The 18,881-nt window shown below is 39.3% G+C and overlaps 1 protein-coding gene across 3 annotated transcripts in view; it reads right to left on the bottom strand.

Moving 5' to 3' along the window:
- Mapk9 (mitogen-activated protein kinase 9) overlaps positions 1 to 18,662 on the bottom strand; it is a 39,545-nt gene extending 20,883 nt beyond the window's left edge. For all 3 annotated transcript variants that reach the window (XM_005376005.2, XM_005376004.2, XM_005376008.2), the window contains exons 1-4: positions 18,472 to 18,662; positions 6,387 to 6,516; positions 3,446 to 3,504; positions 380 to 518 (exon numbers count right to left, since the gene is read on the bottom strand). In XM_005376005.2, the coding sequence (XP_005376062.1) occupies positions 380 to 518; positions 3,446 to 3,504; positions 6,387 to 6,516; positions 18,472 to 18,593 (450 nt within the window). In that variant the 5' untranslated portion in view covers positions 18,594 to 18,662. The remainder of the gene's footprint in view (positions 1 to 379; positions 519 to 3,445; positions 3,505 to 6,386; positions 6,517 to 18,471) is intronic.
- Positions 18,663 to 18,881: the final 219 nt, after the last annotated feature.

Here is an 18,881-nt window from a genome sequence, read left to right as displayed (position 1 = left end):
AAGTGATTTCAAATATGGCAAAAATATTAACAAGAGGTGAATCTGGGTGAATGACATCTGAAAGTTCTTTGTCCTAGTCTTCCAGTTTCTAAGTTTACATTATTTAAACGCGAAAAGCTTAAAAAAATAAAAAGGCGTTTTCTGCAGTACCATCTGAGATGCAGGGGGATGTGGCCGCTCCCTCACTTCTGTGTCCTCAGCAGCTCTCATGGGCCTGTACAAACCACAGATGTTTTCTGATCTGAATGGTATTTTGAAATACATGCTTCAGTTTATTCTGATTTTTAACCATGCTAATTTTTTTATTCGTTTCTGTTGGACCTAGCAGATTGTGATAACCAAATGAGTTTTAAAATAAAATCATGATGTCACTACTTACTCTATGAATTATACCAGCTGAATGCAGATGTTTAATACCACAAAGCATCTGGTAAAGAAGGTAGGACATTCTTTCATGGTCCAGTTCCATATGAATAACCTGACATAAGTTAGCATCCATTAATTCCATAACCAAATACCTGAGGATAGGAAAAAAATCAGCCATGTTCATGAAAGTCATCCAAAATTTCATTCTGGTTATTAAGCCAGAATTGTTATGAAACAATATAACTTATTATCTGATCACTGCAGTGGTAATGTGAAAATACACTTAGTTTTTGTAAGTATTTTTGAAGCATCTGGAAAAAAATCAAATGTATAATAGAACTTTGTAAAATGTTTCCAAAGAATATAAAACCTAACTTAACCAATGTCTTCCAAATTAAAAACAAAACAGCTTTTATATCATGGCACATAAAAACTTAAGCAATTTCTCCTACTTCTTACAAATTCTTGCTATTTGATTATTCTTACTAGCAGGTGAAACACGCTGCTAGAGGCTCACCAGTCTTTAGCCAATGCTTGCCTCCAGGGGTGCACATATGTGTGGGTGCTGACGTGAGTGCAAGAGCAGCAGTATGTGGGAATTGTGGACCTTCTGCTTAATTTTACTATGATCTAAACTGCTCGAAAAGTCTATTTTCAAAAAATGATCACACAACAAGCAAAAGAAAACTTTCAACCCTGCTTCCCTGCTCAGCTCTCGCCCCATTTCGGCTCCTTTGCATGTGTAACTCCCACAGAGGTGTTTATAACGGCATCTCCACTCCTCCATTTTCCCTTCCTGCCATGCTCACCAGGCTTATGGCTCAGCACTGCTTAAAGTGTCCTCAAGGCCACTGATGACATCCATGTTGCCACACCCAGTGGCCAGTCCTACGGTCCTGCGCATCGTCCTGCCTTTCTGTGGAGTGTCCAGGAGCCAGTCCTCGGCCCTCCTCTCTCCTCTCTCTACACTCGCTTTCTTGGTGATCTCCAGTCTCACGGAATCCAGCAGCACGTCTACAACTCCCAAGTTCCGAGCTTCAGCCCAGACCGCTCCTGGGCTCCACATTCACTCGTCTCTCCGCCCCACACACTTCCACCTGGGTATCAACGGACATCTCCAAGTCCCTGTCTAGAACTGAACTCCAGATTCCACCTATTCTCTACCCCAAACCTGCTCTTCTCACCACTTCCTCCTCCAAGTGCTCAGCACCAAGCACCCAGGCATGGTTCTCACTCCTGTCTCTCACACTGCATCTCAGTTATCAGCAAACACCGTGGCTCCACATTCAAAACTACTCTGGTGTTGAGTCTCCTCCTATCATCCGATGACCCACTGAAATCTCTCAGGGGAACTGCAGTGGCCTCCCCACTGATGGTCTTGACACTCACCAGGCAAGATCTGTCCCTCTAATCTTCATTCCACCTAAATCCAAATTATCTGCAAGACCAAATCCCTCACCTCCTTTGAGGCTTTGTTCAGGTGTAACCAACAGACTTTCCTCAACTACCCTGTGACAGTTAATGTAGGTATCACTTTGAGTAGAGTAAGGAATTCTGCCCCTAAAAACCTGGCAGAGCACTATTTGGGGCCTGTCTGGGAGGACTCTCCAGAGGAGACGGCAGTGACGCTGAGTGCACTAAGCAGGGAGATCTGCCCTCAGTGCGGTAGGCACCGCCCAGCCTGCTCGGGGCCCACGGAGCCCACATACGGCAGGCGCTGAGACGGACTTGTTCTGCTGCCCCAGGCACAAGAACTCCGGACTTTCTAGCTTTGGGATTTCAGAACTTATACCTCAGCAGCACCCTGGGTCCTCAAGCCTGTCACTCAGACTAAAAGACGTACCACTGGCTTCCCTGGTTCTGAAGCCTTTGGACATGGACCGAGCTGCACTAACAGGCTCTCAGGGCCTCTAGCGTGCAAACAGCCCATCCTGTGACCTCTCCAAGTCTCACCACAGTCATGTGAGTCAGTTTTTCGAAGCCTCTTTCACATATCTATTTGCATCTCCAGAAAACCTGACCCATACACAACTGTATTCAGATTGCAACCTGCATCTCAACCCTCCAGCATTTCCAGTTCCCTGATCCAAGTCGACTTTTCTGACCACATTCTAACAGACTACCATTTTCCTTACATATTAAGTTTACTGACCATCTTTGCTGGCTTCCCTGAAGGCTCTAGCAGGGACTTTATCAACCCTTAATAAAAAGTGTTTTGCTTGTAATGGTCACTAATGCCAAGTCCAAGAGAACATGTAGCACATGTGAACAATCAAATATTTGTGGAATGGTTGAATATAGCAGTAAATTTAGGGTGAAGCTGGGTGTTCTACATCACTATGATATATTAATATTTTGCTTTACTCTTATTCAGTAATTCTACTCAAGAGCTGAGAAATAAACTCAGTGTGGTGCTATATGCTTGTAGTCCCAGCACCCTGGGAGGCTGAGGCAGGAAGATCACAAATTTAAGCCCACACTGGGCAACTTAGCAAGACCCTGTCTCAAAAATATAAAAAGGGGGGGCCGCTTGGGATGTAGCTGGGTGAGAAGGTCCCGGGTTCAAGCCCTAATACGCCAACAAAAGGTCCAGAAATGCACACTATTTAATGATCTAATAATGACATCTTTTTTTTTTTTTTTTGGTTTTTCTCCGGTACTGGGAACCGAACTCACAACCTTGTGCTTGCCAGGCAGGCGCTTTGCCGCTGAGCTAAATCCCCAGCCCCTGACATCATCATTTAAATAACGCTGAAAACACCTGAGCCCTGCAATCCTGGCTACAAGTGACTGGGGAACAGCATTTTACAGCTCAGTGAAACAGGGCGCAGCACTGGCAGCCACTGTCTGCTCTGAGCTCCTCAAGTCCCCTTCCACCGTCAGGGCGAGGGCAGCTCTCGAAGCACAGAGCAGCAGAGTGCTAAAGCCCACGTCTCTGAGTCCTGTCGCCTAGAGACGAAGGCATCTATGACACTATTGGAAAGGTATGGCCACCTACATTTCCTAAGTAAGGAAAGTAATTATTTTCTAAATTTTGTCATTGATACACAATATACTGCTGAACAAAAATGATACTTACACATCTTGAAATTCTTCTAGAGTTTTTTGTGGTGTAAACACATTTAACAAACTAATGATCTGAAAAGAGAAAATTAATTAATGCCTCAGTATGTTGGATGAATCTACTCGATCTTAACAGCTAAATCAAACATTAAAAAGATTTAAAACTAGAAAAAAATCACAGCAGAGCTCAGTATTTATTATCATATGGCTTTTAATCAAAACATTCTATTACATGGCATTTGAAAAAAGCTAAACATCAATTAAAAATACGATGCACTTTTAATCAAGCACTTTTATATGTCATTAAATTACTATTACAGAATTTAAATGCAATGTTTTTTTGGCTTTGGATGTAAAAGAATAAAAATTATGAGTCTGAAAACACTAAAGCTCTGGGGATACAGCTCAGTGGCACAGCACCTACCTGGCAAGTGCAAGGTCCTGAGTTTGATCCCCAGTACCAAAAAAATTGTAAAAACACTAACGTAGTATGTTAACTTTGAAAACTTGACTATTATATATAAATTTCTAAAAATGTTTAGAAATATGAAGGAAAAACTTGTATTTTTTGGTATTACAAAGATAAATTGTCTCACAGCATTACAACATTTACTTAAGATTCAGAAAACTGAGCAGGGTGCAGACCTCCTTCCTACCCTTTCTGGTTGTTAAGAAGGAGGCTCATTGCTCTGAGCATCACACACATATCCTCAGTCACCTGAAATGGCCAGGGGACACGACTGCTCACTGTGTAGGCCTGGGCCACTGGCTATCAAGGAAGAAATTAGTAGTGTATTCATACTGAAATCTTATGCCAAGATATACTAAAAAGGAAACGAAGATTTAAATCTAAAACATGAAACTATAAAACATTAGGACAGAGATAAATGACTACAAAGTCCTAGTATAGAAAAATCTTTTCTCAGCATGACAGGAAACTTAGGGTATTTGATTATATTAAAACGAAACCAGGGGCTGGGGATTTAGCTCAGCGGCAAAAGCACTTGCCTGGCAAGCGCAAGGTCGTGAGTTCGGTTCCCGGTACCGGAGAAAAACAAAAAAAAAAAAAAAAAAAAACAAAAAAAAAACAAAAAAAACGAAACCAAAACATACAGAACAAAATTAGTATGTCAAAAGCAACATAAATAATGTGAAATAAAAAGGTTGATAGTTCTATTATAAAGAAACTTCCAATAAATTCATAAAAAAGGGATTAACAGTCCAAGACAAAGATAGACAAAGACCATGAAAACCAAATTCTCAATAATGTAAAAATAAATCACTGGTGAACAGAAGGAAATTCAACTTCATAAATAGTAAGATATTATGTGTCATCTATCAGACTGACAAAAAAAAAAAATCAATGAAGTGCAGTATTGGGAGATTCTGAAGATATTATCGGACATTTTTCCATGAAAATATAAAACTTGATGGTCTTCCCTGAGGTCAACCTGTCAGCATTAAACTACAAGTATTCAGATTCTTTGAAGAATAAGAATTCACCTGGATAAATGTGCAAATACTCCTGTGTAAGGGTCTTCATTGCGCTATGTTTATAACAGCAAAAAACTGGAAATAATCTATCCCAAAACAGGTAATTTGTTAAATAAATTATTATGAAGCTGTATTATGCAACCATTTAAAAATGGATTATATCTATGATCATTAGAGTGTCCACTGAGGAAAAAGCAGGATGATGGATTTTGTTTATCTATACATGCACAATATGCATAAAAATGCTCACTAAAATGTTAATGCTAGAGATCTGTGGGTAGTGAGATTTAGGGGTTTTTGCTTTTTTAGATATGCCATTAAAAATTTTTAAACATAATACTTTCATAACCTAAAAAATTAAAGTAAAATAAAGCATGTATTGGAGAAATTAAACTAACTCAAACCATAGACTCAAAACAAATCCATCAATTTCATATTTAATATCCCTATTTCAAAAAGATCCAGCACAAATGTTTAAAGAAAGTGAATCATACTCAGTTTAGTGTAATTTTAAACTTTCTTTCCTCTTCCAAAAGGAGGAGGCAGTGTCTCATGAGTTGATCTCTAAAAACCTCTTCCAGATTTCACATTTTACGATTTTACCACAAGCCAAGGATATCTAAGTTATGCTTACAGACCACTAGTAGGACATATGGCATGCTCAAGAAAAACTCCATTTTCTAGAGACATATTATTAATTCTACTAAAAATTTAGTTGTGTTACTGTGGAAATACCAAGTACTGCTATCTTAAGCAAAACATTATCTAGTAACACGTATTTAGTTAAAACTGGGATTGCTGTATACAAGGCAAAAGCTATGTACACAACATTTTCCCCAAAAAATATTTAGTTGTTTTCCAACGTGTTACGTTAATCTTTGTTCTCATTTTATGAAAACAGAAATAATGAAACCAAATGGCCAAAGGATTAAATGACCATTTCTACCTTAAGTGAGTGACCTAAATTCCTCTGGAACATGAAGCATCTTTCTAATTTCAATTTCTCCAGTGTTAACTACAAATTTTATCAATAAATTAGGTAGGGTGGCACATGCCTGGAATCCCATTTATCCAGGTGAATTCTTATTCTTCAAAGAATCTGAATACTTGTAGTTTAATGCTGACAGGTTGACCTCAGGGAAGACCATCAAGTTTTATATTTTCATGGAAAAATGTCCGATAATATCTTCAATCTGGGAGGCTGAGGAAAAAGGATCACAGCTTGAGCCCAGTCTGGGCAATGTGGCGAGACCTTATCTCAAATTATAAAAAAATAAAATATAAGAGGGGTAGGGATAGAGCGCAAGGTGAATGAATGCCTTCAGTTCAAACCCCAGTACCACTAAATGGTCATTGTTATCATTAGTTTGTCCTAGGTCTGAACTCAGTGTACATCAAATGGCCCTGAAGATCATCACCTCATTAACATAAAAGCGTATGGAGGAAACTTAGATATAACTTACATTTTTATGATTGACACATTTTAAGAGGACAAGTTCACGATAAGCTCTCTTTGCATGAGTTTGATTTTGAAAAGGACGGCTTAGTTTCTTGACTGCAACATTAATCCCAAGAACTGTATCAAAAGCAGCACTATAATTAGGAAATATAATAAGCAATCCATTAGAACAGTTTTGGAAAAGCAGCAATGGAGACTATACAATAAATGTGTTATCTTTTAAAAAGTGGACAAGGACAATCCTGGTGCTTGCTCCAGCCAAGGCACAGCATTTGCACGAGGAGGAGCCAGGGATTGGGCTGAGGTCCCTGGAGGCACAGCCTGTGCCTGCAGCCAGGGAGGAGCCAAGCAACCTCCACAACCGTACTTCTGTTGCATTAGCCGAGATTACTACTTTCAGAACCAAGTAATCTAACACAGCACGGAAGACATCAAGAATGAAGTCCTTAATTTAAAAAAATAAAGAAACTGAAGAGATTGTCATCATTGATTAAAACATAAATACTTTTGGGGTTACAGTAGAACAAATGGTTGAATTCATGAAAATAATCCAATAAAGCTAAGTTTGATTGAATGTGTTTTTCCAAGATGAAAAAAAATCTTAGGTCGAGGTAAATGGTCAAAATACAAAACCTCTAAAGTAAGCAATTTTAATCCCTAAAGTAAGCAACAGCCTTTAAGAGGCTCTATTCTTACTGAGGTAAAAATAAAATCTACAGCCTGTGTTTCCAGCATCTGACAAAATTTCCCCTCATAAAATTTGGTGTCCTCCAGAAAACAGACATGAAAAATTGAGTAGCCTGACCACATACTTTCAGACTTCCCACTATCATTAATAGTATCATTAGTTTATCTTTTGACTACTACTCATCAGAAATTAAAAGCTACTAAAGACCACCTGAGAAGTAGGCATCATTTTAACTATTGCATCTATTTATTTATTCTATTAAGTTTATAACACTGGTTACACTTCTTTCCTTTTTTAAGGTTTTTGTTTATTTGTTATTTTCTGAGACAGGGTCTCACTATGTAATTCAGGCTGGCCCTGAACTCACTATGTAGCCCAGGTTGGCCTGGAACTCACAGTGATCCTCTTGCCTCAGCCTCCTGAGTGCTGAGGTTACAGGTGTGTACCACCATGCCTGGCAATTCTTTCTTATAAATAATGTCTTTTGGCCAAACAAGTCTAACTTAATTCAACAATTTTTAAATTGAAGGCTGTTCACTGTAGTTTTCAGTTAAGAATGATTAGAAATAGCACTTTTCATGATTGCCTTTTCTTTCATTTGGTTCAGACTATATACATACGTGTATATGCATGTGTGACTCCACATGCTCATATGCAAATATACCACTCATGAATAATAAAATACTGAAGATAAATGTATTTGTGCAACAAATCATTACCATACACATACACATGCATATATTTGTACCTATATAATCCTAAGGTTCAACAATCTGAAAACAGACACATCTTGTTTTACGATTTTGTCTAAAACTTCAGTTAGAAAGGTGATATGAGAAAGTTCAAGAGCTCTACTGTACCACATGGTAACTGCAGTTAATAACACTGTATTATGTTCTTAAAAGTTACTGAGAATCACTTTTAAATATTCTCAACACAAAACATGAGGTAATGAACATGTAACTTTATTCCACAATGTATGTGCACATATATTTATATATACGTACATTTCAAAACAATATACAGCACATGATAAACATATACTTTTCACTTGTCAGTATATGTTTTGTTCAAAATGAGCCAGATGGAATCCTAAGCATCTAAGTGAACACATGCTTTTCCATTCCTGGTTCTATCTCCAGGAGCAATGACCTTTAATTATTCATGGTTTTGATTCTTGTGATCACCTAACTCCAAGAAGTATATTTTTAGTGTCACTTTTTCATTTGTCAACTTTAGAAAGAACTGTTTACTCCCCATGAAAACTGAGGATTAGCCACTTACTAGATGAACAACACCAACCAGGTTTGTTCTGATGTGATTTTTAGGTTTTTCTTTGGTTATTCATGTAATTTTACATAACATGCCTAACTTTGTTCTGTCAACTTTTAAAAGAACCTCTTGATTTCCCAGTGTGAGGAATGAGACTATTATATGAGACTACTATGAGAAAACAAGTGAGATTATTATATCTCATTCCCTCTCCCTCAGTCTCTCTATCCTCCTCCCTTTTCTCCAAACTTCTAGCTTAAATGGTCAAGCTTACCAATCCATTTATTTTATATTTATAGAAAGCCTTCTGTGTTCCTCTTTAGGATGTGTCTAAAAATTGAAAACCAATACAATGAGTTATGTATGTATCTACACATGTAAATCTTTCTAGTTCCACAGCTGGGATTACATTTTATTTTCTAAGACCACATGTCCTTTGTTCCCACTCATAAAAATTGAGAATGTTTCCAGAATGGGTTCTTTTTTCTTATATTCCATAGAAGATAAAAGATTTTACTGAAACATTGCGTCCTTTTAAATGTTTTCTATTTAGAACACGATTTTTTCTAGCTTTCTAACCGCAAAAATTTCTAATAACCATTCTTTTATTAAGAAAAATATATCATTTTAAGCCTATCACCAGTAATTATCTATTTCTGGAATTTATCCCATTCTTTTCAAAGTCATTTTCCTTGGATCTTCTTTCAAAACCCTGTTGCACAGCTACTACCCTGGGATTTCTTTTCATTGTTCTCCACTGTTCTTTAATTGCATATTCCTGTATTGTCTTTTTTTTGAGAGAGAGGGCCTTGCTACGTATACATAGTTCAGGCTGGACTTGAACTCACCATGTAGTCCAGGCTGGCCTCGAACTCACTGATCTTCCTGCCTCAGCCTCTCCACCATGCCTGGCTTGACTTTCTAGCTGGACTATAGCCTCAAGGAATTTCCCCAGAAAGAGTACATGCAAGATAAAAGACTTTACTCTGCTCTCAGTGTTGACTGAGAGTTTGTCTTCCAAGTTGAAAATCAATCTTTTCTCAGAACTTGAAGGGAACTGTTCCAATGACTTCCAGCTTTGAGTGTTCTTCAGGAGGTTTATGCCTTTGGTGCTCGTTCCTGTGCTTTGTTCTCTCCTCAACTCGATGGTTTATCACAAAGAGGCATGCTCCTCTAGCATCCCCAAGCCCTCCCCTTACTTCCTCTTCCAACTCCTACTCTCCTGTCCACCAAGGGTAACTACTGGTTTTTATGATCATCATTTCCTTGCTCTCACCAGCTAAACATATATCCTCATATGAAACCCCTATCACTTATCTTGTCTGGATTTTAAAATCTGACTTCTTTCACACAAGATTGTATTTATGAGATGCAGCCATATTCTGTGCAGTTTGAATTCATTCTCTCACTGTTATAATATTCCTTTGAGTGATACACAATGTTGATATTTTCACTGCTTTTAGTTTTCAAGTGATTGCAAAAAGTCATAAATATTCTTGTACGTGGCTCTGGGTGCCCTATGCATTCATTTTTGATGAGTAGACAGCTGAGAGTGGGAATGCATATATTATATTTTAGTAGATAATACCAAACCCTTTCCCTGAGCAATTCTGTCAAGTTCCAGGTCCACTGGCAGTGCATGGAAGCTTCACCTCTGAGAGCTGTATACAAGCAGTCCCATATCCACACCAACATTTGATATTATGAACGGTTTAATTTTTCACTGCTGACTGTACAGCAGTATGTCATTGTGTAAGAAAATAATTTTAATTTGTATTTCCCTGATGAATAATGATAGTAAGCATATTTTCCTATGTTTATTAGTTATTTGGATGGCTTCTTTTTGTGGCAACTATTTGGTTGCTTCTGATATTTTAACAGTGAGAATTCTTTATATATTCTGAATAACAGATTTTTGTCTCTCATATACTTGTCCCTTGGTATCTATGGGAGACTGCACCTAGGACCTCCACAGACAGCAAAATCCCTTATATAAAGTAGAATAGTGTGTGCATATAACCTATGCACGTCTTCTCATACACTTTAAATCATCTTACATTTCTTATAACACCTAACTCAATGCAAATGCGATGTAAATAGTTGTGGTAATGTACTCTTTAGAGACTGATGCTAGAGAAAAGGTCTGTACATGTTTAGTACAAAAGCAATTATTTTTTCTAAATATTTTTGACCTGCAGAATCCCAGGATATGAAAGGTGGACCATGTATCTTCTCATACTCTATGCTTGTCTTTTCAAGTTCCTGATGATTTTTTAAACAGAATACAAATACATCAGTTTTATTTTTTTATATCTTACTTAAAGAAGTCCTCTCTACTCAAAGATCATGAAAAACATCCTTCTATATTTTCTTAAAGTAGCTTTATTGTTTTGCCTATACATTTAGAACCATTAAACTAGACTGATTTTTGCATTAATGTGTACACTGGGTCAACCCTCACTGCTTTCCATGACTATCCTGTCTTGTTTAGTAAAAGATCACCCTTTCCCACTGCTCTGTGAGGCTGCCACCATCATGAACTGGAAGCCCCTCTGTATCAGCCATGGTGGTGCATGCCTGCAATCTCAGCACTCTGGGAGGCTGAGGCAAAAAGATCACAAGTTCAAACCTAGCCTTGACAACTTAACAACTTAGTGAGACCCTGACTCGAAAAAGAAAAAGAAAAGACAGTTTGGTGTGAAAGTCATGGGTGCAGCCATTACTACCTACCACACACACAAAAGACAGAGGGAAAGCAGAAGAAAGAAGAGGAGCAGGAGGAAGAGGAAGAAGAGGAGGAAGCCAAGCTGTGTGGGGTGCTGCTTCCAGGTTCTTTATGGGGTTCTGCGGACTGCTGTCTCTGGTTGTGCCCAGCCCACACCAGCTCATCAGCAGGGCTTCCTGAGAAGTCTTCATAGCTGGAAGAGTGAGCTCTCCTGTTTTTCTTAAAGGGTGGCTTTTACCATTCTTGGAACTTTACTTTGAAATACACATTTTAGAATCAGTTTGCTAATTCATTTTTTGAAAAGGGCTATTTAGATTTAGGTTTCAGTCTATAGGCTAATTGTAAGTCATAACTTTATACTACTTACAGTAACTCAAGAAATGATATGTTGTTTATTTTTTCTAGTATCTTTTGGCTTTTTACAGAGGGCTTTCATATTTTGTTAGATTTTTTTCCCCCATATATATAATAACAACATTTTTATCGGATTTTAAATGATAGCCTTTTGGAATTTTCATTTTCTTCTCTCTCTCTCTCTCTCTCTCTCTCTCTCTCTGTGTGTGTGTGTGTGTGTGTGTGTGTGTGTGTGTGTCTCTGTCTCTTTCTTTTTGAGACAGGGTCTCACTATGTAGTACAGGCTGGCCTTGAACTTACTATGTAGCCCAGGCTGGCCTCAAACTCACAGTGATCCTCCTGCCTCAGCCTCCTGAGTGCTGGAATTACAGGCATGCGCCACTATGCCTGGCCTCTCCCTCTCTCTCTCTCCCCTTTTCTTTCTTTCCTTCTCCCTCTCTTCCTCTGCTTATCTCTCTCTCTCTGTCTCTCTCTCGACGGACTCTTGTTGTTCTGCCCAGGTTGATCTTGAACTCAAGTGTTCCAGTAATCCTCTTGACTCATCCTCCTGAGTACCTAGAACTACAGGTGTGCATCTAGTATGATATTATCTTCTTCCACAGAGAAGATTAAACATACTTCTGATGGGCACAGGGGCCCTACCAATGCATCTAGCCATTGTATTTTCATTTTCTATATGGTGCTGGAACATAAAAATTGCAATTGAACACTTTTTATATGTGACCTTGTGCCCTACAAAAGGGCCAAACATACTTGTTAAGTTAGCAAAAGGGAGATTATCCAGGTGAACCTAGTCTAATCATAAGACACTTTTAAAGGCAGAGTTTTTACTGGCTGGCGGGAAGAGGGAGAAAACAGATCTGATGCACAGACTACTGGGAAAGCCACTGGCTGAGGCCTACGGATCGAGTCACTTGAGAAGGCAAGCAGGTAGTCTCTAGGAGCACAGATGGGCTCTCCCTGAAGGAAAGCCAGCCACTGGGGACCTCAAACCCACAGCTATAGGGAACAAGATTCCTCCAACAACCTGAATGAGCCTGGGAGCAGATTCTTTCCCAGAGTCTCCACAGAAGGGCCCAGCCCAGCCGACACATGGACTCCAGCCTTTAGTGAGGCGCTCTGCAGGGAATACAGGCAAGCCTGCCCAGACTTCAGACCTATGGAACCATGTGATAATGAAAGTAGGTCATTCTAAGCCATTAACCTTGTGTTCCTTTGTGATGTAGTCATAGAAAACTGATATACCCTCCTCCTATACTTTTCTACTCTTTTGTCTCTCTGGGCTTCATTCTGGATATTTTTGGCTGGCCTGTCTTCCTAGGTCACTAATTCTCTCTTCAGTTACATCTAATATGCTGATAAACTCATTCAGTTAGTAATTGAATCACTATAGCTCTTAGTTCTAAAACTTCCATTTAGTTCTTTTTTTAGGAAGTTCTAATTTATCCAACACTTTCCATCTTGCCTTTTACCACCTTGAACACATTGTCATAGCTATTTAAAAATGTAGACATAATAACGTCAGTACACATCTCCTACAGATGCGTCTCTTCTGTACGTTACTTCCACTGGATTTTACCTTACCTCTTTGTGTCTATTTATTTTGCATGTGTTGGACCCTGTAAAACTGCTCTCTAGAAATAATTTGAGATCTAGTATGATATTATCTTCTTCCACAGAGAAGATTAAACATACTTCTGATGGGCACAGGGGCCCTACCAATCTAGGCTCACTTCTGTAGAAGTTCAGCAGATGACATGGTAATCTGAAGCCAAGTGGCAGGGCCTTCATGGACTTGTCTTTATGCTTTATATATACTTGTCTTTACCTTTAATGGTCCTGATACAAAGCAAAGGGAGTTTGCCAGGTCCTGTTAAAGAGCCCTGGATCCCAACCCTACCTCCTAACCACAGGAAGTTCAAAGCACTGCTCAATCTGTCAGTTGCTCCTTCCAGAATTTAAATAAACCTCAAGGCAGACAGCCTTAAATGCTGGGCTCCCTACACTAGGCCTCTGTCCTTCCCTGGATCCTAACGTAGTGATTCTTCACCATCTCATTAGCTCTCTGGACAAATGCTCAGCATGAGGAAACTGGCACAGTTGTTTCATATGATACATTTTAAATTAACATCCCTAGTTTTAGCTACCCACATCATCTTCATTCTCGGTACCTGTCATTTATGTATTGCCAGCCTCTCTGCAGTTCTACTAAGAACCTCTTTGGGGTTCTACTGTAGCAGAAAATGCCTCCAAGCCAGCCTGTTAATTGCGCAGACAACAGTTCCTGTTACAGTTCCTGTTACTACTGTGCCCGAGAGATGGCTGGTCACTGATACACAGCTGGTCACTATGACGCATACTGTAAGAACCAATCAAAGACAGCCAAGTACTCTGCTTCTTGCTTGCAACTCCGTAAAAACCTCCCGCCCTGAGCCTTCAGGGCCTGGCATTTTGAGGGACAACTGATTCCCTGTCTATGTCCGTTTGACATTAAATAAATCTGCCTCCAAATCCTGGGTGTCGTTTCAGTGTTTCTGCTTGCCATTGCAACTAGTGTGTTGTCTGGGAAGACCAACTGTGCTGACCTCTTTGTCACTGGTTGTAGCACTCGCAACCAGAGCAAGGACCTCTCCAGGGCCTGACGGGAAGGTGCACCTTTGAGATTTCTCAAGTCCCCTTGGAGATCTGGAGGAAGATTTCTGGCTTCTCATTCAGGCATCTCACGTTAGACCCCAAAGAGAAGAGGGTGCTGGCTGGCTGGTGGGCTGGCTGCCTGCCTAATTCCAGTAAGACCGTGGGGACACCCCAGTTAGTCTGTTAGTCCTGCTCAGCTTGAGCAGAAGGGGAGTCTGACCAACTCTCATTAGTCAGGACCACCCTGGAGGGAAGCGGGTTGGAATGTCTAACCTGAGTGCCGAATGGATGTGTGAGTTAAACCGACAGTATAAACAGGCTGCTCCATCTGTGCCCCAAGACTGGGAAGCACTGGTTGTGGTGGCTGACTGGGCCCTCTCCTGTGGTTCCATGGCAGCTGACATATGGCATGACAGAGGCCCTGCACCCTCCTTAGCTAAGCTGTGCTAAGTCAACACGAGGGATGCAGCCAGGCAGGCATCTGAATGGTCTCTCTCTTACTGCAAATGACTCATCTACTTATTTCCACTTTTGCTCTTTTACCTTATCAAGGTAGGTGTTTGATTTACCATCTTAAACCAGAAGTTCTAAACTACCTTTTAGAGGTGAAAATATGAAGACCCACGAACTCTTTGAGAGTAGGTGTCAAAGTCACAGGAACAGTGCCTGTAAAAGTCAGAGCTGGACTTAGAACTTAGGTCCCCAGGTCACAGCCACTCTATGCCTTTTACGATGTATCTTCCTTATCACAGAACTTCTGGTGGCTTTGTTTTGTTTGGTTTTGTTTTTTGGTACTGCGTATTGAACTCAGACCTTGCGCTTGCCAGGCAGGCACTGTATCACTGAGCTATATCTCTGGCCTTATCACAGAACTTTTGTTGGAACTTCATTTACATTAATATAGCGAAAAAAAAAAATTTAGGAATAGACCAATGTTCATGCTTGTAGAAAACTGGAGGGAAAAAGCAGTAAAAGCTATACCAATTATTTCATATTAAGGTAGGAATCATTACTTCTAAGTTCTGCCAGACCTAATATTAAACACTTTTTTAAAAAAGTCAAACATTTCATAGAACTGTGTCATAAAATCTTTCCTATTTTGGTTGAACTTGAGACTTTAGAAGGAGAAATAAAGTATATACGCATTTCCCCACTAAATCTTACAATTAATATTACCATATAACTTAGTCGATTTTTATGAATATTTTAAAATGATAAACATTTAAAAACTTATTTTCTAATAAATTTTACTAACATCTAGTGGAAAAACTAAAAATAAATCAGTGACAACTGTAAAAACTATTCAAAACTAGGGGTCAGGGTTTGGGCTTGTAGCCCACTGGTATAGCCTTTGCCTAGCATACATGTGGCCCTAGGTTCCATCCCCAGAACTAAGAAAAAAAATGTAAAAAGAAAAAACGTGGAGGTCAGAATATTTTATTCTGGTTCCAGTTCTTCTTAATTCTCTCCAAGTCCCTGGCCTGATATGCACTTTGGCTTTTGAGCCCCTGTCCCTACATCTTCACAATGTTCTAATATAAGACTAAACAATTTTATAAACCATACACTACTGCTAGTATGTTTCTCAAAAATATAAAAAAAATACACATACCCCTGAATTACTTTCCTAATGTCACTGGAGTAAATTACGACAAATTATTGGTTGTAAACAACATGCATTTATTATCCTACAGTTCTAGGGGTCAGGAGTACAAGAGTGTCTCACAGGACTAAAATCAAGGCGTCTAAGTTGTGGTCCCTTGGGAGGCTCCAGAGGAGAATCGACTCTCTTGCTTTTTCCAGCTTCTAGCAGCTCCATCTGTTCTTTGGCCCCTGGCCCCACATCAGTCCAAGCTCCACTTGTTACTACGTTTCCTTCTCTGACTACCACCTTCCTGTCCCCTCTTTCAATGACACTGGACCCACTGCTAATCCTGGCTAATCCTCACCTCCGGATGGCTCATCTAACTCACAGAGCTCCTTCTGCTCTGCAAAGGAACATGTGCACAGGGTCCAGGGCTGGGCTGTGGACATCATCAGGGGAAAGGGCCATTATTTAGCCTTAACACATTCCCAAGGGTCACTGATTCACTGACAGATGACTGTAATGTACATTAATGATAAAAGGAAGTTTCAGAGAATCAAACAATGGTAAATAACAATACTGTAATAAGCAGTGTGATAGAAAATCCAAATCCTGTTGTCAAGATAGTAGCTAACCTATTGTTGAGTTTATTTTAGCAAAAGTAAGTTGATTTTTATTTTTATACAGTGATGTGTCATGACCACACTGTTTCCCAATCCTACTTTGTGCCTTAAACCTGGTAAAGGATGAATACAAAAAAGAAAGATGCACAAAGGAAGCCAAAATCACTTCTAAGGTTTTTACTTTTCCAAATTAGCACATAAGACAGGAAGAAACCAAAACAGCAAGTATTAGTTACAGCTGTAGTTAAAATTGCTTGAAGAAAACTGTTGTCCTATGGGTATAAATACAACTAATTGGAATTTTCAAATAGGTACTTAATTCATATTTACTACTGCTAACATTCTAGACATAAGTGAGGTCAGAATCCTAGTTATATCAAAAAGTATTAGTGGTTCAGAGTCATCAACACATTTTACCTCAGTATAATAAGGCCCAAAAAACCAACAGAGGGGTTTTGGTCCTGGGCCAACCCCTAAAACTCTATGAGATGGAAAAATCAATGAGCCTTCCTAGAACTTCACTGCACCATTCACACACTCAGAGTCATAGCACAGCTTGTAGTAACTAGACAATATACACCATTTACCTTACTACTGACTTTCAAAGACAAGTGAACGGCAAGCCAGTTGGCATAAGTGAAACCCGTATTTTAAATGGCTGCTTATCTACAGCCATAAAATAAACTCTCTCAAAACCTCCCTCTCTGTCTTCCTCCTTTCTACCTCCCTTCCTCAATTATCTGTGTCAAATTACCATGTACTTCCAAATAAGAGATGGATTATAAATCAAAAGAATGTTTTATGGTTCATAACTTTTAATTAACATTAAAATTTCCCAATCTGAACCATCAACTGACTTCAAAACTTCTCTTAGCATAATACATTTAAGTACAGATTGAGTATCCCTAATCCAAATATTCAAAATCTGCAGTGCTCTTAAACCTAAAACTTTTGCAGTATTGAGATCATGCTCAAACAGTTTTAGATTTTGGAGCATTTCAGATTTTACATTTTTGGAATGCTCAACTGGTAATAAAATCTATGCAAATATTCTAAAATCTAAAAAAAAACCCAGAAATCAGAAATAAGCAGATGTGCCTAAGCATTTCAGGTAAGGGATACTCAGCTTGTACCAATATAATACTCAGATGTTAAGATCACCATTATTTTAGATAGGAGCTGGGCATTCCTTCCAAACAGCCTCTTCTTCCTGGCTAGTCTCCTTCAGACGCTCTGGACTCAATCCTCTTAGCTCGCAGGGCTGTCAACCACCCGGGCCCAAGCGAACATGTCTCTACAACACAGGGTCAGTTCAAACATTCGCCAAGCTCAGCCTCTCCACTACATGAAAACATAAACTCCTCTACTAGAACACTCAAAGGAGGTCTTTATCTTCAGTCCCCTCTGCCTATGTCTGTAAACATTAGATGCTTAGCATCATCAGGTTTTTTGAGAAGCAAAGACAATCTTGGTTTTATTGAAAAAAAATAGAAAGGAAAAATGTTTTGCCCAGAAAAATAAGGGATAAAAATTTGGGAAGTGTCGACAACTGTAGTCTAGAAAACACGTGAAGAACTTTACCTTTAGCTGGCCAGCGATGTTGCAGCAGCTGACTGTCTTACCATGCAAGAGACTAAGGTTCAGGGTCAGACTAACGGTTCTGACGTCCTGGGCTGGACACATAGTTGAAGAGAGACACCAAGGAAGGCAGCCAGCCCAACCCCTCACACAGCATCCCTTCCTGGTTAATCCATGGTGTGACAATGATACTGACTGGCCTCCTCCTGCCAATGAATGGCAAGGCACTGCAATGATGGCGCCTAGAAATGAACAGGAGTGATTGGGAATAAAAGGGGGAGGGGGAAAGGTGGCCATGATGAAGAAATGAATAAAACTCCAAACTTCTGTTACACCTCACTGTTATTCCTACTATGCTGATAACATAATGATAGCAGCAATGGGAAAAAAAGGAAAAAAGAAACCAAAAGAAAAATTGCTAACCTATTTAAATTTATGCAGCTTTCTGAGAATTTGGGTTTCTGAGAATCCTACAACCTGATTACATGTAACTACAGTAAGAGGTTGATTCAATTTAGCTCATAAACCTATAACAACATTTTTATCATTAGTGTTTCTAAACTCTGATTTGGTTTTACTCTTTATTGCAGCAAAAACTCAACCCACAGTATTAAAACAGATCACACTTACCAAACAATTCCTTGGGCTCCAGAGCCAATTGGTTTCAACTGCTGGTAACGTTTTAGGACAGTGAAAGTTGAGTCTGCCACTTGCACACTGTAAAACTGACTATCACATTTACTGTCGCTCATGATGTAGTGTCATACAATATCCCAAAGAGCTGGCACCGTTGACAAGATTCCTTAAAAGAGAAACAGAATGAACATGCGTACTTATAGAAATATCCATGCACAGCTCACAAATTTATTGCGCTATAAGACAATGCAGCTCAAGTTCATAAACTTGGTTTGACAAAGTTCTGAACTTAAGCGAGACATTAAAGTGCAAAGACATTTCAGTAGTACAAGACTATCATGAGGTCCATAATAGTCTCACTATTATGAATTTTGAGGCCCAGCAAGATCACATTAAGGGAAAAA

This window comes from Chinchilla lanigera, unplaced genomic scaffold (assembly GCF_000276665.1).
Source record: "Chinchilla lanigera isolate Chin_1 unplaced genomic scaffold, ChiLan1.0 scaffold00007, whole genome shotgun sequence".
Lineage (NCBI taxonomy): Eukaryota > Metazoa > Chordata > Mammalia > Rodentia > Chinchillidae > Chinchilla > Chinchilla lanigera.
The sequence above is the reverse complement of the archived record's forward strand: the minus strand, read 5'-3'. Positions and strand labels throughout refer to the sequence as shown.